This window comes from Scylla paramamosain, chromosome 31, assembly GCF_035594125.1.
Source record: "Scylla paramamosain isolate STU-SP2022 chromosome 31, ASM3559412v1, whole genome shotgun sequence".
Classification (NCBI taxonomy): domain Eukaryota; kingdom Metazoa; phylum Arthropoda; class Malacostraca; order Decapoda; family Portunidae; genus Scylla; species Scylla paramamosain.
The window spans coordinates 11,814,068-11,836,452 of NC_087181.1; the positions used below are offsets into that span (position 1 = coordinate 11,814,068).

The following is a 22,385-nucleotide window of genomic DNA, read 5'->3' on the forward strand; positions in this document are numbered from 1 at the left end:
CAGTGGCGGACGTAAGAGAGCGGGAGTGTTGTGTTCACTCACCTGCGTAGATACCTTTACTTTCCAGGACTGAGCCGGTCTGCTGCAGCTGCCCCTCTGCTGACTCCTCAGAGCTCTGCCAGTACACGGCGGCGATGGTGGCGGTGCATCTGTGGCCCAGGCGGGGGAGAAGGAGAGTATGTGAGTGACACGGTGAGGAGGAGGAGGAGGAGGAGGAGGAGGAGGAGGAGGTCTCTCTGATGTTACGATTTTGTGTGTTTATGTGTGATTGGGTCTGTGTTATCTTATCTGTTTCTCCCTCTCTGTGTTTGTCTGGTCTGTCTGTTTCTCTATTTCAGGGCGTTTCTGTCTGTGCTTCTGTTTGTTGTCTGTGCATCTGTTTGTCTCTTGTCTCTTGTGTCTGTTTGTTTGTGTGTGTTTGTTTATCTCTGTTTTGGTTTTTGTCCCTCTGCCTTTCTCTCTCTATTATTTCCAGGTTATTCTCGTTTTTATTACTTAATGTTAGACTGAATGACTCTCTCTCTCTCTCTCTCTCTCTCTCTCTCTCTCTCTCTCTCTCTCTCTCTCTCTCCTCTCTCCTCTCTCTTCTCTCTCTCTCTCTCTCTCTCTCTCTCTCTCTCTCTCTCTCTCTCTCTCTCTCTTATATTTCTAAGCTATTCTCGTTTTTATTACTTAATGCTAGACTGAACGACTCTCTCTCTCTCTCTCTCTCTCTCTCTCTCTCTCTCTCTCTCTCTCTCTCTGGCACTGAGTTACGATACCATCACGAGTAATTAGAGCGGAGCGGCACAGAGAGCGTCAGCGTGCATCACACTTTGAATACCGACGAGGCGCAGTGTGCAGCGAGGGTGTAGGAGTAACAGACTGCGCCGCTCACTCACCGGGAACTTGCAGCCTCCGAGCCCCGCAGACACAGCTCGGGCACATATCACCGCGCCAGCCAGCCCACCTACCCGCCTCGTCACTTGCTTCCCGCTTCCCGCTTCCTCGTTTCTCGCTTCCCGTCGCTTCCTACTTGCTGCTAACTTTTAATGCAGTGTTTGGAGTGTTTGTGTTGGTATGTTATGAACTATCCCGTGTTAGTTTTGTTGGTTTACTCGGAGTTTCGTCCTGGTAGTGTGGATACGAGTATGTTTGGCAGATAACTTTGTTTTGGTAGATTGCTTAGTAGTGACGGATAGATAGACTGGTATAACTAGTGCTCGTGTGTGTTATTAATGTTAGCTGTTAAGTTATCACTGTCCGTTTAGTTAGTTATTAAGTGTCACTGGCCCTTCTTTCCTGCCAATTTTGTCATAGAGCAGTGAAATGTTTGATAGATGTTACTAGTGTTTATATGTCTTAGTAGTGATAATTTTCAAGTCATTTAGCGTCTGTCTCTTTTTTTTTTTTTTTTTCAATGTCACTGCGTCTCCCGCGAATTCCGTCTTAGTAGTATTGTGGAAATGTTTCTTAGATAGATGTAACTAGTGTTTTTTGTCTTAGCAGTAGCAGTTATTACATCATTATCGTTCTTATGTCTTTCTTTAACTTTCATACGTCTCTTTTTGCTGCAGATCTCGTCTTAAAGTTGTGGAAATGTTAGATAGACGTACTCTGTGTTTATACGTCTTATTAGTGTCAGTTATTAAGTTATTAGTGTCCTCGTGTGTCTTCTTGTTTTCTCTCAGTGTTCATTTATCTCTCCTTTGCTGCGAGTCCCCCTTTTAGTTCCGAGAAATGTTAGGTAGTTAGATATAATTCGTTTTTTTTTCTTACTAGTGTCAGTTATGAAGATATTAGGGTTCCAGTGTCTTCCTTCGGTGTTCCCGCGTCTATTCTTTGCTTCCAGACACGAGGCAATAAGCTACAAGACTAGTATCTATTTTTCTCTCGTATATTGCCATTATGGAATTGAATTAGTAAAGATTGTATTGGAGAAAACGCAAGACACGACAGACATAAATGACAGCAAGTCTTCTCCCGCCTCTTTTTTCCTCTCCGGCGTTCCTCTTGCGGCATTACTTCGGTGAGAAATTAATGGGGAAAGAAGTCAAAAATAGTGTATTCAGAAACCCACGCAGACTGCAATTAAATATATGAAAACGCTCCTCGTCTCTAATTTGCCGCTGCACATCAACGCACTACGAAATTAACAATCGCCAAAATGAACTTAATCGCAACAATTTTTACCCCCACACCCCGCCACGCCGGCACAATAAACAAAAGATTAATAAAAACAAAAGCGTGTGTCGGCCATTGCACAAACTCCTCTCTCTCCCTCTCCCTCTCTCTGCACTGCCGCATAGCACATCACTGGACGGCGGACAAAACAAAACAGAGAGCCCCAGTGTATCTTGACGCCCGGCAATTATCGCACACCTGGCGAGAGTTTCAGAAAAGTTTATCAACACACATTAATTCTCCGCGTCCGCCTCCCACACCCACGATAGCGCGAGTATTGTTCCCCACGCCTGAGTAACGTTAGGTTGTCACGCCCTTCATCATTCCCAGCGCTCCTCCTCGTCCTTCTCTTCCTCCTGCACGTCTTCCTTATGCGCCCATATACTACTATTTTCAAAGGCCACAGAAATTATCAACCGGGGTTCTCAAGAGTGTTTCTCCTTTTCATAATGTAGAAATCTTATTAATCTGCCACTAGAATCGTAAAAACATCCTTAAGAACGCTTCGCTCTCTCACCAAGACTATTTTCAAAGGCAACAGAGATAATTTACTGAGTTCTCAAGAGTTCTCTTGTTAATAATGTAGGAAGCCTGTCAATCTGTGAATAGAACCGTAAAACACCCTTAAAAAGCTTTGCTCTCTCACCACGACTATTTTCAAAGGCCACAGAGAACGTTTGTCCTATTAATAATATGGAAATCTTGTTAATCTGTCACTACAACCATTAAAACACCCCTAAAAACCCGTGTCACTTCAACTAGATCCTTTTGAAAGTAGTGAAGTGAAGGTGCAGCGGAGAAGTGTTTCAGAATACGGTCCTTAGCGCTGTGGCGCGAGGCAGTGGCGGAGTGGCCGGGAGGGAGGGAGGGTGACGCGAGAGTGTCAAGAGGATCCCCGCTTTAAATCAAACACTACCTCTGGGAATTGTTTGAAGCATGATTTGGTAACACTTACACGCGTGCTTCCTGTCGCTACTCTCTCTCTCTCTCTCTCTCTCTCTCTCTCTCTCTCTCTCTCTCTCTCTCTCTCTCTCTCTCTCTCTCTCTCTCTCTCTCTCTCTCTCTCTCTCTCTCTCTCTCTCCTCTCTCTTCTCTCTCTCTCTCTCTCTCTCTCTCTCTCTCTCTCTCTCTCTCTCTCTCTCTCTCTCTCTCTCTCTCTCTCTCTCATTGATGTAGGGGTTTCCACCTCATCCCGAGCGCTGGGTGAAGAATGGTTGGCCGTGTGCCTCCCATAAACGCGCCACACACGCAGTGCTCGGACTGAGTGACGCGGCGGGGAGGGACAGGTGGGCATCAAAAGTGACACTGATTTTAGCGCCGCCCGCCAGATAACCGAGCGTGGAAGGATAGACCTGCGCGCGTGTCAAGTCTGTCAGTCGTAGCCACAGTCACGTGCAGCCAAACGGACGCTGCGGTCTCGTACTTGCGTGCCGCGCCGCAGCCAACGAGTGGAGATATTGCTCTATCTCAACTTGGCTAAATTACGACGCTGGCACTTCTACCCGTGACGCCTCCTAGAGCAGAGGGATGCGTGCCACTGTTGCTGTTTGTGTTATCCTCGCTCAGGCGAAAATGGGCATGCTTTGTTTTATAAAAGGGAGTGCCACGTTTAGGTTGTCTTACGTTTTCTACAGGGACTGCCACGTGTAAGTCTATTGGCTTTTAGTAGCTCCCTTAAGTATAAGAGGATGCGTTCTACTTTTGCTGTACGTGTTATCATCGTTCAGGTAAAGTATGTAGGTATGCTTGGTTTTCTACAGAGCCTGCCACGTGTAGGTTGTCGTATGTTTTCCACAGGGACGGTCACGTGTAGGTCTGATGACTTTTTTTGTAGCTTCCTTACGTGTAGCAAGATGCGTGCCGCTGTTGCTGCTTACATTATCAATCACGTTCAGATGGAAATAGATGGGCATGTTATGTTTTATATAGCGGCTGCCACGTGTAGGCCTAGTGGCTTCCTGCAGTTTCCATTCTGTATTCTTTAAGGAAATATGGGAAGGAAAAATTATACTCCCAATTAGAAGGGCGATTTCTATGGTTTCCTTTTCCATTATCACCTCGGTCAGGTGGAAATTCTATGGTTTCTTTTTCCATTATCATCTCGGTCAGGTGGAAATATGTTTATGTTTTCTACCGCCACGTGTTGGTCTGATGGCTTCCTGCAGCTTTCTTCTTACCGTGTAACAAAGAAGAATTTTGAGTTTTTCTGTTAGTATTTACATAACCATTCTCCGTCAAGTGAAAATAGTGATGTTTTAAAAAGAGACTGCCACGTGTAGGCCTGATGGCTTCTTACATCTCCTCTCTTAAAGAAACTATTGCCGAGAGCAGGAAAATATAACCTACATCCTAGAAAGATGAGTTTACTGTTTCTATTTGTATTATAATCTTCACTCAGGTAAAAATATGGATGTTTTATAGAGGGGCTGCCACGTGTTGGCCTGATGACTTCTTACAGCTTCCCTCGTATGTTCTCAAAGGAAATATTGCAGTGGGAATGAGAAAGATGTACTTCAAAAGACTTGTATTGAAATATTTCCCGGCAACTTCGCTTCGTTCACAGGTTCAAACTTAATTTCTTATGTTCTTATCAAGCTAAATATTTTGTTTATGCTGTTATCAAAGAAAATATTGTCAGGGGACAGAAAAAATATAACGTACACGCTCTGTTAAAATTTATTTTCTTATGATCTTGAAATGTTAGCGTAGGGAGAAAAAAAAAATGTACTGAAAATACCGCGCGGTGAATGATTCCAGGAACACGCATACATCTGATGGCTCCCCGCAGCTTGCCTTGCTTTCCTGTGCTCTTAACAAGGGGAATATTGCAGCGTGGAGGAAAAATGGAATTGAAAACCTTGTAACGAGTGATTTTGACGTGTAGACCTGATGGCTTCCTGAAATCTCCCTTATTTTATTATGTTCTTACGGGAAACATTCACGTGAGAAGGAAAAATGTAATCTCGAGCAATGAGTGAGTTCAGCCAGTATAGGTAGAGCTTAGGGCTTCCTAGAACTTCCCTTATTTTCTTATCTTCTAGCAGGAAACAGAAGGAAAACATATACTTAGAAATCTTCCGCACAGTGATTTCAAATAATACACCGCCCCCAATGGCTTCCTGGAAATTCCTTTATTTTCTTATCAAGGGAATATGGAAATGTAAAAAATAAACGTCATAAAACACCAGCAATGATTTCCAGCAACACACTCCTTTCAGATACTCTGACGTATTTTCTGGTGTTCTTATGAAGGGAAATGTTTTTCTTGCCTTCTTATCGAGAGAGAAATTTTACCATGAATGAAAAAAATGGACAGAAAAAATCAACGGGTCTGAATAATTTCTACCAACACGCGCTTCGAGCAGAGGTTAAATATTTCCCAACGAAGAAGAACACGCCGCTCTCTCACCTTCCTCCCCTTCACCTTCACCTCCAAGAGACCCGCAACCTCCCCCACCCCCACCTTCTGCTCCCTAGAGACGACTACGGGGAATCAATACTTATATTTCTTTGTTACATGGAGAGGATAGAGCGGGCAAGGCCAAAGAAAAATGGAGATAAAAAAAAAGATAAAAAAGATCGGTAAACGCTGTCTGCTGTGCCTCAAAAGTTTGGAAATTTATCGTTTAAAAATGTGAAGGCTCCGTGCAACCTTTATGCGAGAACTCCCCATTGAGAGAGAGAGAGAGAGAGAGAGAGAGAGGAGGAGAGAGAGAGAGAGAGAGAGAGAGAGAGAGAGAGAGAGAGAGAGAGGAGGAGAGAGAGAGAGAGAGAGAGAGAGAGAGAGAGAGAGAGGAGAGAGAGGAGAGAGACGTATAAACAGACATATGGACGCGAAACATTTTAACTCTCTCTTTCTCTCTCTCTCTCTCTCTCTCTCTCTCTCTCTCTCTCTCTCTCTCTCTCTCCTCTCTCTCTCTCTCTCTCTCTCTCTCTCTCTCTCTCTCCTTCCCCCGAAACACTGATATAAAAACAACCCCACTTCCTCCCCTTCTCTCTCTCTCTCTCTCTCTCTCTCTCTCTCTCTCTCTCTCCTCTCTCTCTCTCTCTCTCTCTCTCTCTCTCTCTCTCTGAAACTTCTTTCCTTAAAAAAACAAGACAAAAAAAGTAAAAAAAAATTCAAGATATATATGCAAAAAAACAACATAATAAAAAATAGTGGCCCGGGCATTATCTTTTTAAAAATTTCCGACCCTCTGAAGGCCCATTAAATTCTGTACCGAAAAAATGTATTTAAGAGACGCCAATATCCATAAAAAATAGACTTTGTTCCGCTTTTTCATCACTCGCGCTGGGGGAGGAGGAGAGGGGAAAGAAGGAGAAGGGGGGAAGGTGGAGGAGAGGGGGGGAAAGAAGAGGAGAGGAGGGAGGAGGAGGGGAGGGGGAGGAGGAGGACAGGGGAGGTGAAAGAAGGACCAAGAGGGAAGAGGACTAGTAAGAAAAGGGCTAGAACTAGGAAAAAGAGGAAGAGGAGGAGGACGAACAGCAGGAGGAGGAAGGAAGGAAGAGAACTAGAACTAGGAAGAGGAGAACGACGACGAACAGCAGGAATACGAAGAACAGAAGAACGAGAAGGAGTAGGAAAGAAGGAAGAGGAGGAGGACTAGGAAAAGAAGGACTAGGAAGAGGAGGAGGAGGAGGAGGAAGAGGAAGTTTAGTGTTATGGCTAGTGCAGAGCGTCCGGGGCAGGCAGGGAGTGAGGCAGGCAGGCAGGGAGCGAGGCAGGGAGGCGGGGCAGGCAGCAGGGCGAGTTAAAAGCCCCGCCATTTACACAAGGTTGAGACTTTAATGCGGAAAATGTGGCGGCGCGCTGGCTGAGGGACAGAAATCACGCCAGTGGATCGAGAAATTGCCTCTATTAAAAATGACACTAACGCAATATTGGGCGGCGGACTGGGAGGGCCTTTACTCTCCCCACGCTCTCCCCACGCTCTTCCCTCCCCCGTGTACTCTGCAGCTCAACCCAGGGATCTACACACTGCCCCAACCCTGCGTCACCCCCGCCCACGGCAATTTCCAGCTTTTTCCCCCGTAAATCTATCCACGGGTAAAAAGTGTGTTGGTTCTTATAACACCTTGCGCGCGCCTCGTCCATTTTTCCAGCTCGCCTTGTATTGTGTTGTGTTGGTCAGCTGGCTTCTCGCTGTCTGCTTGTTTTTTTTGTTTTTTTGTTTTTTTGTCTTGTCATTCTCTCTCTCTCTCTCTCTCTCTCTCTCCTCTCTTCTCTCTCTCTCTCTCTCTCTTCTCTCTCTCTTCTCTCTCTCTCTCTCTCTCTCTCTCAATGTATCGTGATTGTTAGTGAAATGTGGCACGTCATATCCGTAGACTTTAATATATATATATTTTTTCCCCCTCGCGTGGCTGGATTTATGGTTACAGCGGATTATAGAATCATGAAAGAAAAACACTTGAAATCCCAAATAACTAACATTGGAAGCTGCTCAAATTCAGTCAGATAAGATTTGGAACAAAAGAATCAAAAGACTAATAGTTGTAGCCAAAATATATAATTAATACAACATTACTCGTATATTTTTAGTCATTAAAATCATGAAAATTATTGAAATCCCGAATAACTAACATTTAAAACTGTTAAAATTAAACCAGACAAGATGTAGAAAGGAAAAACAAACTGCCCATTAAAAGAGTAATAGTCATAACCAAAACACAAATAATATAACACACGTATATATATTTACTCTTGAAATCCCAAATAACTGCCAATGAAAACTGATAAAATTAATTGAGACAAGATATAAACAGAAAAAAAATACCCATTAAAACAGTAATAGTTATAACCAAAACAACTAATACAACCCTACACCAACGTACATTTTTACTATCACCAAAACGTTTACTATTTTTCTTGGGCAATGGAAACAGGGATGCAGAGAGAGAGAGAGAGAGAGAGGGAGAGGACTGTTCGCTCTCCTCGCGCTCCCTCCCCTTGTACTCTCACTCTCAGTTTGTTACGGGGCCGCTTGGGAGGGCGGAGAGGGGGCGGCCAGGACAGGAAGTTGACCGCGTGTGGAAGGGGAGGGGGCGGGAAGGCCTATCACCCACCTACCAATTTTTTTTTTTTTCCAGGTGAAACTAAACTATTTTCGCTCTGGCCATTTTTAAAGTTAAGCCTGGCACTGGAAAAGGTGTAAGGGTGCCAGTGGGAAAGGTGAGGGTGTAATGGTGAGAAAGGTGAGGGTGTAAGGGTGAGAAAGGTGTGAGGGTGCCACTGGGATAGATGTAAGGGTATGAGGGGGCCAGAGGGATAGATGTGAAAGAGTGAGGCTGCCAGTGGAATAGATGTGAGGGAGTGAGGCTGCCAGTGGAATAGATGTGGGGGAGTGAGGCTGCCAGTGGAATAGATGTGAGGGAGTGAGGCTGCCAGTGGAATAGATGTGTGTGTGAGGGCTGCCAGTGGAATAGATGTGGGGGAGTGAAGCTGCCCAGTGGAACAGATGTGAGGCCAAGGGTGACGCTGGGAAAGGTGTGAGGATGTGTGGGAAAGCTGAGGGTGTAAGGGTGGCACAGACGAGACCGTACCTGGGAGTTGGCACAAAGGCACTAGTCTCTCCACAGTGCCATTGGTCTCCGGCACTCCTGGGCACTCTAAAACCCTCGTAAACCTCAGGGTAATACGGATTTTGTGGCACCAGCACCTCTTCCTCCACGCGCGTCTTCATTACAGCAACTTTTTAACGTAATCAGAAATGGGGGACCAAATCTTTGTGAATTCTGCAACCTTGACTAGAATGTCACCCATGTGGTACTCCTGCGCTTTACGTGTCCAACCTTTGTTTGATTGAAGCCGAGATCGAAGTAGTAGGTCATTTAGTAGGTCATTTAGTCAGTCTATCGCTTCTTTTGTGGTATTCCTCCGCCCTTCCTGCCTCTTCCATTTGTTATAGAGGCGTCTAGACATCACATCAAGATTTAAACGTGTCCAGCTTGTATGTTTAACTGCAAACCGATAAAAATAAGGATAGATACTAGCCAATTCAATTCGTCGCTTGTGTGGTATCTATTGTCCCTTCTATTGTATTACTGCGCCCTTCCCGCCTCGAGTACCCACTAAAGGGACGTCTGGGCAAGAGGCTAAACGCGTCCAGCCTCCCATATGTTTGTCCGCAAGCTAGGTCGAAGTTAGAATAAGTAATTTTAGCTAGTTTATTGCTCCTGTGTTATTTTATGGCTTTTCTGCTCCCTTCCCGCCTCGAGTACCCACTACAGGAGCGTCTGGGCAAAGAGGTGAACGTGGCCAGCCTCCCACATGGTTAAGTCCGCAGGCTGAGATCGAAGTGCTGTCAGCCGCCATGAAATGTGACCGTGGGTAAAGTTATTTTGGTAACTAAACACAACTGTCTCCCGGTGCTCGCTGCACAACAATGCCGCCAGACTTTAGGGGAGTGATTCCGGCTGTCCAGAGAGAGAGTGGGGAGTGGGGTAGAGAGGGAGAGAGAGAGAAAGAGAGAGAGAGAGAGAGAGAGAGAGAGCTGCCTGGCGTTGTTTTGGAAGGCTGCAGAGTGCCCCATTATTTTCGAGAGGTTAACGTGAGGTACTAAAATCCACAGGCAATAAATCAGGATTATGCTTCCTGAGTGTCTAGGCTTTCTGAGGTGGTCTGAGTAGTAGTAGTAGTGGTAGTAGTAGTAGTAGTAGTAGTAGTAGTAGTAGTAGTAGTAGTAGTAGTAGTAGTAGTAGTAGTAGTACCAATAGTAGTAGTAATAATAGTAGTAGTAGTAGTAGTAGTAGTAGTAGTAGTAGTAGTAGTAGTAGTAGTAGTAGTAGTAGTAGTAGTGAGGTTTCAAGACACCTCCCTAATTTTGCCCCTACTCTTCGGGGACTAGTACCTTCAATAGGCCTTTTTGTCCTCCCCTTCTGTATCCCTTGGCCAGAGCACCTCTTACATAAAAAAATAGTTGTTTGTTGTTGTTGTATTAGCCCTTGGTGTACGGGTCTTGAAGTAGTAGTAGAAGTAGTAGTAGAAGTAGTAGTAGCAATTTTTGTTGAAGCTTATGTAGTAGTAGTAGTAGTAGTAGTAGTAGTAGTAGTAGTAGTAGTAGTAGTAGTAGTAGTAGTAGTAGTAGTAATTCTTGTCGTAACTGATATAATACCATCTCATCTCCAATAATTTAAGTTACACTGACACATTCCTTCCTTCAACCCCCACGCAGGCCGAGAAAACAACTCAAGCCTCGGAAAAAAGAGAGTAAAAGTGAGAACCTGCTCCCTTATTCAGCCAGCGCATATATCACGAGCCTTGCCTGGGTGGTGAAAATATGGCCCTTACATTACTACTCTCTTATCGCGCAGTATATCAGGACTTAGTAACTGAATAGGTAATGAAAGTATATCTCGTACGCACCTATTCTCTTATTCATCACGTGGATCAAGGTAGACTTAGTGGTTGTGAATGGGTAGTAAAAATAAGGGGAAAGTGTAGGTTCTTTTATCGCACTCTGTCAAGAATAAGTTAATAGGTAATGAAAATATATCTCGTACGCACCTATTCTTTTATTCATCACGCGGATCAGGGAAGACTTAGTGATGAATAGGTAGTAAAAAACATAGTTCTCTTATAACGTTATATATTTGAAACTTCATAACAGAATAGGTAATGAAAATGCATCTTTAACACACCTATTCTGTCATCCACGTAACACGTACATCCAAAACTGAGTGGTCGCGAACAGGTGGTAAGAATAAAACTAGTATTGTGCCGTATATCAAGACTTAGTAACAACAGGTAACGAAAACGCATCTTATTCACACTTAATGTCTTCCCACTCATCACGTAGACTCAAGACCGAGTGACTGCGAACAGGTAGCAAGAATAACTCCTCCACATCGCTCTCCCGTGACCGGAGGCTTCGGGCACCAATGTAGAATCCACTTTCATAAACTTCCTAACCGGATAACTATTTTAGCGGAGTTTACGCTGCTGCCCAAACAAAAATAGAAGATGGAACGGGAACCAAGTCGGCGGTGGATGGCTGCAGTGTTGTGTGGTGAAATTTGTACCAGCAGGAGGAGCGAAGAACTCAAGTGGCAAGGGGGGAGACGAGCAAAAATAAAGGAGATATAAGCTGGAAGAGGGGAGGGAAAGGGGTAGTGGATTAAGGCACCGTGCAAAAATAACTGTAGATATCAACTGCGACAGGAAAAGTTGAGATAGAGAGAGAGAGAGAGAAGCAGAAACAGAAACAGAGGGAGACAGAGACACGGAAACTGGAGAGACGAGTGAGAGAGAAACAGAGAGAGAAAGGAAAAGGAGATATGAACCTAACATGACACAAGAGGAGGAGGAGGAGGAGGAGGGAAAGGAGATTTGATATAGTTTGATAGTTTATCCATACAAATAATACATTAATTGGTCTAGCAAAGTAAAAAAAAAGAATGTACATGCAGAAGACAGTTAAATATAATAACAATAAATAATAATAGCTGGAGAGAAAAAAATATATGTAAAATACAGATAAATATAATAACAACAAATAGCAAAAGAATTAGGAGGAGAAGAGGAACTGAACACTCACCTACCCACCCATTCACCCACCCACTCACCCACCCACTCACCCACTCACGAGACTCACCTAAGGCGCAGCTCTCCTGAAGGGAAGTGCCGGGGCCCCACCACGAAGCGCAGGCCGAGGCGAGAAGTTTCCAGCCCATCAGAATCATTCATCGGCGTGTACTCCACCAGGTTCTCCGTGGCAGCCTGTGGGGGACACGGGGAGGTGAGCTGAAGGAGGAGGAGGAGGAGGAGGAGGAGGAGGAGGAGGAGGAGGAAAAGAAAGGAGGAAAACAACAAGAAGAAAAACAAGACAAGGCAAAAGGGAGAGAATTCGTAAGAGGGGGAGGAACAGGACGAGGAAGAGGAAGAAAAGAAAGAAGAGGACAAAAGAAAGGAACAAGACAAGGAAGAAGGAAAAGGGAATTCGGAAGAGGAACGGAAGGAGAAGGACAAGAAGAGGAAGAAGAAAAGAAGAAGAGAGAGAAAAGGACAAGAAACAGGAGAGGAAAAAAAAAACAAGGGGAGGGCGATAAAGAAGACCAGAATAAGTAAGAAGAGGAATAGGAGTAGAAAGAGAAGAGGAATAGAAGGTAGAGACAGACAAGGAGAAGAGAAAGAGGAGGAGAAAACAATAAAGTAGGTACAAAAAACGATAACTGCGAAGTAGAGAGAGAGAGAGAGAGAGAGAGAGAGAGAGAGAGAGAGAGAGAGAGAGAGAGAGAGAGAGAATCAGCATATCTATCTATCTACCTGTCCATCTACCTGTCAATGTAATGCGCCAGCGGAAGTCAGTCAGTCAGTTAGGCAAGGAGAGGATAGAGCAGAGTAGGGCAGGCAAGAGAGAGAGAGAGAGAGAGAGAGAGAGAGAGAGAGAGAGAGAGAGAGAGAGAGAGAGAGAGAGAGAGAGAGAGAGAGAGAGAGAGTGGCTGTGTTGTGCTTGTTAATCGGTCAATGTCTTACCCTGATGGAGAACTGCCTTGCTGCCTCCCGGTAATGCTTCCACCCTGCCATTGATCAGCGGGGAGGGAAGCAGAAGCAGAACCATCCCTCTCCCTCTCTCTCTCTCTCTCTCTCTCTCTCTCTCTCTCTCTCTCTCTCTCTCTCTCTCTCTCTCTCTCTCTCTCTCTCTCTCTCTCCTCTCTCTCTCCCTGTAATTCATATTGGTTTCCTCTCCTCCTTCGCTTCGCTCTCCTATCCCTTTCCTTCCTCCTCCTCCTCTTCCTCTTCTTCTTCTTCCTCCTCGTCTTCTTTCTCCTCCTCATTTTCAGCCCTTCGTCTCCTGCCACAAAATAACTTAATGTATCTCATTCTCTCACTCCCTTTTTCCTTTCCATTCTTTCTTTCTTTCTCTCTTTCTTTCTCTCAATCTTTTAATTACTTTTATCTCTTCATATTTTTTTCTTTTTTCATTCTTCTGCATTTCCTTTCGTAGTGTCATAGTGGTATCTCTCTCTCTCTCTCTCTCTCTCTCTCTCTCTCTCTCTCTCTCTCTCTCTCTCTGAAGTAACGCCAGTGAGCGAATAAAGAGTGACGTGTTTGTGTTATTTTGCCTGCGAGTGAGAGTGAGTGAGTGAGTGAGTGAGTGAGTGAGTGAGCGAGCATGCAGAGAGAGAACGAGGAGGTTTATGTCATGTTGTCGTGATAAATGCAACGAGTGGAATGTTTTTTTTTTTTTTGTGTAGTGGTGGTGGTGGTGGTGGTAGTGGTGGTGGTGGTGGTGGTAGTGGTGGCGGTGGTGGTGGTCTTTGTCATCCTTTTGTTTTGTCCCCAGGTATGACTCATGATTTAAATGGTGACAGATGACTCACACACATGCCTTTAGTGAATGGTGTGACTTGCATATGACTTAAATGATGACGTACGACTCAGAGGTGACTTTTGTGAGAGATATGACTTGCAGATGACTTAAATAATGACATGAATGGCTTATATGACTTAAATAGTGACAAATGACTAGCAACATTAGTGACAAATGACTAGCATGTTACTAAGATATTACATTACTCACAGATCACTAAAATAATGACAAGAATAACTTAGATGACCTAAATAATGACAGTCTACTCAAATAAAAATAAAAAAATACTGAGAAAATGACTCAGATGAACTAAATACTAACATACAACACACAAATAGCGCAAAACACTGACAAATGACTCACAAATAGCGTAAAACAAGGACAAATGACTCACAAATAGCGCAAAACAAAGACAAATGACTCACAAATAACGTAAAACAAGGACAAATGACTCAGATAAGTCAGACAACAGGCATAACTCACAAATAACTAAACGAGTGACTCGAAAACAACTAAACAAAATTCATGATTTGAACAATAGGTATGACTCAAGTAATTTAACAGATGACGGAAAAAAAGCAATTCAAACAACAATCATGAGTCAAATAGCAGGTATAACTCACAAATAACCATACTGACTCAAAAAACAACTAAAAGAAAAGACAAACAACTCAAAAACAACGACCATGACTCACAGATCACTACAGGTATGACTCAAGGGGTTGACTCAGCGGCTGACTCACCTGGTTGTCGTTGATGTACCACATGAGGGAGGCGGCGGGGCGGGAGCGCAGCGAGGTACAGTTCACGTGCACCTCGTCCCCAACGTGGTACCTGGAGCGCCCTCCCGTGATGGTGGGCACGCGGTCAGGCAGGTCTGGAGGAGAGAAGGGGTGGTGATTGTGGTGGTGGTGGTGATGGTGGTGGTAGTAGTAGTTGTTGTTGTTGTTGTTTTGTAAGAGGGACGAAATAAAAAGTTAAAAAATGTAAGTCCAGGAAAGAGTAGTAGTAGTAGTAGTAGTAGAGGTGGTGATGGTGGTGGTTTTTCTAAATAGGTAACAAAAAAAGAAAGATCAACTGAAGAGCAGCAGCAGCAGCAGCATTAGTAGTAGTAGTAATAGTAGTAGTAGTAGTAGTAGCAGCAGTAGTAGTTGTAGTAAGTGTAGTAGCAGTAGTAGTAGTATTAGTAGTAGTGTTGTTGTTGTTGTTGTTGTTGTTGTTGTTGTTGTTGTTGTTGTTGTTGTTGTTGTAGGTCTTGTTTCCTACAGCAATTTAAAGTTTGGCTGGCGGCGCGTGACCAGAATAAAAAAAGAAATAGAAAAAACATAAATTAGAATTGTCATCTCGAATATAAATGTAAATGTTTTTGTTTCCTTAACTTTCTAAAATGAATACGACTTCAGCATTTCTCTCTCTCTCTCTCTCTCTCTCTCTCTCTCTCTCTCTCTCTCTCTCTCTCTCTCTCTCTCTCTCTCTCTCTCTCTCTCTCTCTCTCTCTCTCTCTCTCATGGAATTTCTTAAAAGTGAACTCCAGCATAATAAAATTTTTGGGGAGATGAAGACTGAGATGATTAGATTAATTAGAAGCATTAATTTGCGTATGATTACCTGCCCAGGTGAGGGACGAGGCGCAGGTGAGGTGAGGGGAGGAAGGGAGGGAGGGGGATCTAAAGCTGTCATCTCCTCCCCTCTCCTTCCAGTAAATCCATATTATTGCTTTGTGATTTAGGTTCGTAATTATCTTATGCACGGGCTGTATTAACTGACACACACACACACACACACACACACACACACACACATACACACACACACACACACACACACACAGATGGAGAGACGGACAGACTGATAGACAGACAGAAATAGAGACGGACATACCAACAGACTCGTACACACAGATAGGTAGACGGATAGCGAAAGTGACAGACAGACAGACAGAAACAAACTCAAACGGGAGACATACACGCGTAAACACAGAGAGAGACAGACAGAGAAAGACAGACAGGAGCACAGGTACACACACACACGCACAGGTACACACACACACACGTTCTCTGCATGTGAAAATCGAAGGAAGGAAGGAAGGAATCATCATCATTGCCCTTCCTCACCACCACCACTACCACGTTGCAGGGTAGTGTGGGAAGGTCCAGGTGGGCGTGGGAATAACAGGTGCACTACAATTGTACTTCTCACCAAGCTTAATTATACGTTCCATTACAGCCTGTCATTTCTCCCCTGCCTCCCTGGAGCTTCTAACTCACTACTGTATCGCTTTGTTCACCAGCATGGCCCAGAGAGAGAGAGAGAGAGAGAGAGAGACACTGACTTCCCTTGCAGCTTTCATCACAATGTTTACTAAGAGAGAAAGTGAGATAGAGTGAATTAAAAGTCCTTGATTGTTTGTCTTTAGGTCTCCCGTTATTTGTCTTATATACATACAAATGATGAACACAAGGGAAGCTACAAGAAATCATTAGGCCTACATGTGGCAGTCCCTGTATAAAACAACAGCAGTCCCCACCTATCATCCACAAACTTGTCTAAGCTTCTAAAGTTCCCTATAAACTCAAACAAAAAGAAGCTTAAAATGATGAAAACTGACTCTACACTAACAATAAAAAAAAATAAATAAAATAAAAAGAAGAAAAACCACTATACGTTTCTCTATTCAGTTTTTCACTAGCCATATTCATGTTTCATTACTTTTCGTTACTCATTTCGAATCCAGACGGGCAAGAAAGAAAGACGAGGAGAGAGAGAGAGAAGAGTAGCTATTGGTCGTGTTATCATCCGTTTTCTTTCTCGTCTCGACGCGCCAGTTAACGAGTCAGGGCTAACTATACTAATATGATTGATGCGCCTCCTCGTTTGTTCCTGAGGCGACGGTCGTGGTGATGGTGTTAGAATTACGTAGTACTGTCAGCGGGAACGTGTAGGTCGATGGCGTGTGTGTGTGTGTGTGTATGTGTGTGTGTGTGTGTGTGTGTGCGCGTGCGTGCTGCTGGTGCTGGCATTAATGATGCGGTATATGGCGCCTGTGGTGGTGGTGAAAGTGGCAGTGTGGTGGTGGTAGTGGTGGTGTTACCGGGATAATTAGCAGTGGTGGTGGCGGTGGTGGTGGTGGTGGTGGTGGTGGTGATGTTACTGGGATAATTAGCTGTGGTGGTGGCAGTGGAGCAGTGAAAGAAAACGGGAGACTGAAGAAGAAAAAGTAGGAAAGGGTAGACTCGTAAAAAAAAAAAAAAAAAAAAGAAAGAGAAAAGAAATGGAGTGCTTTCTCCCTCCCTCTCCCTCCCCCTTCCCCTCTTCCTCTCCCACTCCCTTTCCCTCTCCACTCTCCCTGCACTCTCTAGAGGAATAATTCATATGTCAATTACCACATTCTGAGCCTTTTTACAGTACGTAGACACACACAGAGAACGAGACAAAAAAAACCGGAAGCGAATCTTACTACAATTTTTTTTTTTACTCTTCTCTTTTTCTTTCATTCCTTCCTTGGTTTGTCGCACTGAGAATAAAAATAACCAGCAGTAATGAGGCTGATGAATAATTGCGTACGTGAATAATGAGTCGTGCATTGTTTGTCTCTCCCTGTGCCTCATCCGCCGCCTGGCCAGGAGTGCCGCGTCCCATTAGCAAGACAGACGAGGGGAAGGTGCAGTTAGAATAGATTGTAATGACTTCAAATTAATGGTGGCTGAGGATATTTCTAGCGTCTCTTCCCGTCTCTCCTTCTCTGTGTCTCTGCCTCTGTGTTTGTCTCTTTTTCTCTCTTTAAGGAGGTGTTCTGTTTAAGTTAAATAGTTTTCTGCAGTTTATTTTCTTATGGTCTTGTGTTCTTATGTTCTATCTCTTCCTCAATCTCTTTATTCCTCTCTCTCTCTCTCTCTCTCTCTCTCTCTCTCTCTCTCTCTCTCTCTCTCTCTCTCTCTCTCTCTCTCTCTCTACAAAAGACTAGTTAAATCTACCTTTTCTCATGCACTAATATCTTTCCCTTTCTCCCTCTCTCTACTTCCACTCACCCTCTCTCCCACCCTCTCTTCATCCTAACTACTTACCCACCACCAGCATCTCTGCACTCCGGGACTCTGTGTGGAAGGAGGGAGCGTCAGCAGACACCTCGCAGCGATACTTGCCGGAGGAGAGAAGACTGACCGGCCGCAAGGTGACTTTCTTCTGGTCGCTCAGTGAAGTCTGGGGAGAGAGACAAAGAAATGCTACTGTGAGTCATGTTGAGGGAGTTATGTATTTCGAGGCTTGTTTCTAGGGTTATGTTGCCTTGTTTAGGGGATACGTGTATGTATGCCTGCTGTGTTTTGTGTGATTGTTGGGTGTTGGGTGTCTTCTTGTTGTTTTTTTCGTGTTTGTGGTTCGTGTGCTATAGTTTTGTTGTAATTTGATGTTTTTTTTTTTTTTTTGTGGGTGTTCGGTTTTTTTTTTTTTTTTTTTTGTGTTTTTTTTTTTTTTATGTAGGAAGGGCACTGGCCAAGGGCAACAAAAATCTAATAAAAAAAAATGCCCACTGAAATGCCAGTCCCATAAAAGGGTCAAAGCAGTGGTCAAAAATTGATGGATAAATGTCTTGAAACCTCCCTCTTGAAGGAATTCAAGTCATAGGAAGGTGGAAATACAGAAGCAGGCAGGGAGTTCCAGAGTTTACCAGAGAAAGGGATGAATGATTGAGAATACTGGTTAACTCTTGCGTTAGAGAGGTGGACATAATAGAGGTGAGAGAAAGAAGAAAGTCTTGTGCAGCGAGGCCGCGGAAGGAGGGGAGGCATGCAGTTAGCAAGATCAGAAGAGCAGTTAGCATGAAAATAGCGGTAGAAGACAGCTAGATATGCAACATTGCGGAGGTGAGAGAGAGGCTGAAGACAGTCAGTTAGAGGAGAGGAGTTGATGAGACGAAAAGCTTTTGATTCCACCCTGTCTAGAAGAGCAGTATGAGTGGAACACCCCCAGACATGTGAAGCATACTCCATACATGGACGGATAAGGCCCTTGTACAGAGTTAGCAGCTGGGGGGGTGAGAAAAACTGGCGGAGACGTCTCAGAACACCTAACTTCATAGAAGCTGTTTTAGCTAGAGATGAGATGTGAAGTTTCCAGTTCAGATTATAAGTAAAGGACAGACCGAGGATGTTCAGTGCAGAAGAGGGGGACAGTTGAGTGTCATTGAAGAAGAGGGGATAGTTGTCTGGAAGGTTGTGTCGAGTTGATAGATGGAGGAATTGAGTTTTGAGGCATTGAACAATACCAAGTTGGCTCTGCCCCATCAGAAATTTTAGAAAGATCAGAAGTCAGACGTTCTGTGGCTTCCCTGCGTGATATGTTTACCTCCTGAAGGGTTGGACGTCTATGAAAAGACGTGGAAAAGTGCAGGGTGGTATCATCAGCGTAGGAGTGGATAGGACAAGAAGTTTGGTTTAGGAGATCATTAATGAATAATAAGAAGAGAGGTTGGTTGACAGGACAAAACCCTGAGGAACATCACTGTTAATAGATTTAGGAGAAGAACAGTGACCGTCTACCACAGCAGCAATAGAACGGTCAGAAAGGAAACTTGAGATGAAGTTACAGAGAGAAGGATAGAAACCGTAGGAGGGTAGTTTGGAAATCAAAGCTTTGTGCCAGACTCTATCAAAAGCTTTTGATATGTCCAAGGCAACAGCAAAAGTTTCACCAAAATCTCTAAAAGAGGATGACCAAGACTCAGTAAGGAAAGCCAGAAGATCACCAGTAGAGCGGCCTTGACGGAACCCATACTGGCGATCAGATTGAAGGTTGTGAAGTGATAGATGTTTAAGAATCTTCCTGTTGAGGATAGATTCAAAAACTTTAGATAGGCAGGAAATTAAAGCAATAGGACGGTAGTCTGAGGGATTAGAACGGTCACCCTTTTTAGGAACAGGTTGAATGTAGGCAAACTTCCAGCAAGAAGGAAAGGTAGATGTTGACAGACAGAGCTGAAAGAGTTTGACTAGGCAAGGTGCAAGCACGGAGTGTTTTCTTATTGTTTTGTGTTTCTTGTGATTTGTGTTTGTTTGTTTTTTTGTGTGTTCCTCTTTTTTTTTTGTGAGTCGTCTTCCTTTCCTCGTCTTCTCTTCGTCTTGTCTTCGTCTTCATCATTGTGAGGAAAAAAGTTTGCTGGAGGAACTCAAGGAAATAAGTACAAATGATGCTGTCCTTTCTTCACTTCCGTGTTTCCTAATGACTCCTCCTCCCCGTCCTCCTCCCCCTCCTCCTCCTCCTCCTCCTCCTCGTGTATCTCAGTCATCGCTCTTCCATTTCTTCTCTTCCATTCTTTCCTTGTCCTCCTCCACGTCCTCTTCCTACTCTTCTCTTCCATTAATCCTTCTCTTCTTCCTCCTATTTCAAGTGTATCTCTGTTATCCTCTTCCTCCTCCTCCTCCTTCTCTTCTTCCTCCTTCTCCTTTTCTTCTTCCTCGTGTGCCTCATGTCATCCTGCCCTCATTCCTCGTCTTCCATCCTTTCATCTCCTCCCCCTCCTCCTCCTCCTTCTCCTTCCCTTCCCTTCCCTTCCCTTCCCTTCCCTTCCCTTCCCTTCTTCCTCCTCCTCCTCCTCCTCCTCCTCCTCCTCCTCCCTCACAAATCCAACATGCCTACAACACCCATGATCCTTCCCTCAACCCCAACACTCAACAACCAGGATAGGACGTGACGCAAATACGTATATTCTCTCTCTCTCTCTCTCTCTCTCTCTCTCTCTCTCTCTCTCTCTCTCTCTCTCTCTCTCTCTCTCTCTCTCTCTCTCTCTCTCTCTCTCTGAGGAGTGTTGTGTTGTTTTCTAGTACGCATTGTGAAGGTGGTGGAATGTTGGTTGCGTTGTTGTTGTTGTTGTTGGTGTTGGTGTTGGTGTTGGTGGTGGTGGTGGTGGTGTGTTAGTGGTGGTGTTGGTGTTGTTGTTGCTTTTTTCTTTTTTGTTCCAGAAGAAAAGTAGTGGTAGTAGTAGTAGTAGTAGTAGTAGTAGTAGTAGTAGTAGTAGTAGTAGAAGTAGTAGTAGTAGTGGTAGTAGTAGTAGTAGTAGTAGTAGTAGTAGTAGTAGTAGTAGTAGTAGTAGTAGTAGTAGTAGTAGTAGTAGTAGTAGTGTTCTTGATGAAGATGAGGCAGCAGCAGCAGCAATGGTAACATTATAGTTGATGAAGAAGCACCACCACCACCACCACCACCACCACCGCCACCAGTAATAATAATAGCAGCAGTAGTAGTCGTGCCCGTCGTAACATCACCCTCGCTGCCTCCCCAGCCCGGCGGTCCCTTGGGGGGGGAACACTGCACACACCGGGGCATAAAACTAGAAAATGCATTACTTTACCGCCCCTTATGTGACCCCGCCTCATAAACACAGCTAGAAACACCATGCGAGGAGGAGCAGGAGGAGGAGGAGGAGCAGGAGGAGGAGGGAGCAGGAGGAGGAGGAGGAAGGGGAGAGGCGGTATTTGGGAGGAAAAGTGAGGGGAAGGGAGGAGGGGAAGAGGCAACAGACCAGAACATTTTATGAGTTTAATAGCAAAGGTTCTAAATGTGTGATAAGGTAATGGCTTTTATTTTTGCCTCTACCCCTCTCCCTCTCTCCCCTTCCCTCAGGTCATGGCCGATTACTTTTCTGGCAGAGAGCGAGAGAGAGAGAGAGAGAGAGAGAGAGAGAGAGAGAGAGAGAGAGAGAGAGAGAGAGAGAGAGAGAGAGAGAGAGAGAGAGTGCTGAGATGCAATTAATTTTCGGCTAACTTTCACTCTTCCTGACTTGAAGTAATGAGGCACTGAGCTCTTCATTAACATTCCATTTATTCAGCCAATTTTACCTCTTTTCACACACGTCCTCCCTCCCTCCTACCCTCCACGCCCCATCTCCGACCCTCCCCCCAACCCTTCAACCCTCCCTCCTCTCCCTCCGGTTCTTCCTTCCTGCTAAACCCGCTTCTTCGTCACTCATGATTTTATATCCCTGAATTCACAACCTGCAAAATACTCCTTCAAGACGCCATCTCCCCCCACCAGCCAAGCCCAGCCGAGCCTTTCCAAGCTTTCAGGTCTCCTTCAGGTCTTCCTCAGGTATTCTCGTATCATTTCGGTGTTCGTGGGTGTTGCTCTAAGCGTGTCTCTCTTCCTTATTCACCTGACGAGGAGGAGGATGAGAAGGAGGAGGAGGAGGAAGGAGAATATCAACTGGAAGAAAAGAAGAACAAGAACAAAAAGGAGGAGGAGGAGCAGGAAGAAGAAAAGAAGAAAACAGAAAAAAGAACTGAAGAAAAGAAAAGAACGAGAGAGAGAGAGAGAGAGAGAGAGAGAGAGAGAGAGAGAGAGAGAGAGAGAGAGAGAGAGAGAGGAGAGAGAAAATGAAGACAGGAATAATGGATCAGAGAGAGAGAGAGAGAGAGAGAGAGAGAGAGAGAGGAGAAAATGAAGACAGGAATAATGGATTAGAGCCTTCAAGTTAAGTTTTCAGAAATATGAATGTGAAAAAAGGAGCAACTTGGAGAAAGCAACGCATTTACTTTTTATCATTATTTTTCTTTTTCATCCCCTGAGAGAGACATTATTATCAAACGACGCTAAGGAAAAAAAAAAAAAAGAGCAATGAGAAAAAAAAAAACTTTACACGTGAATGAAAGACGAGATTAACAAAGCAGTGCATGAAAATAACAAGGAAGAGGAAGGAATGACAATGAAGAGAGAGAGAGAAAGAAAAAAAAAATAGAAAAATGTGTGAGACAGAAAAGAGATATAGAATGAGAGATAGAGAAAGGGAAAGGTGGAGGAGAGATAAAGAAGAGGAGATGGAAAAGAGATAAAGGAGGGAATAAGAGACAAAGAAAAAACGGGAGATGGAGGAGAGACAAATGAAGGGTGAGAGAGTGAGAGATACATAAAACAGGAGATAGAGGA

The 22,385-nt window shown here is 44.3% G+C and overlaps 1 protein-coding gene across 5 annotated transcripts in view; it reads right to left on the minus strand.

The window, feature by feature from the left end:
* Positions 1 to 22,385, minus strand: part of LOC135116513 (cell adhesion molecule 1-like) — a 75,546-nt gene that overhangs the window by 13,278 nt on the left and 39,883 nt on the right. For 3 of the 5 annotated variants that reach the window (XM_064034025.1, XM_064034026.1, XM_064034028.1), the window contains exons 4-7: positions 17,537 to 17,672; positions 14,216 to 14,349; positions 11,754 to 11,878; positions 43 to 149 (exon numbers count right to left, since the gene is read on the minus strand). In XM_064034025.1, coding sequence (XP_063890095.1) covers positions 43 to 149; positions 11,754 to 11,878; positions 14,216 to 14,349; positions 17,537 to 17,672 — 502 coding nt within the window. Of the gene's footprint in view, positions 1 to 42; positions 150 to 9,975; positions 11,247 to 11,753; positions 11,879 to 14,215; positions 14,350 to 17,536; positions 17,673 to 22,385 lie in introns of those variants that run through there. The other 2 variants (XM_064034029.1, XM_064034030.1) reach the window with 2 other exon arrangements.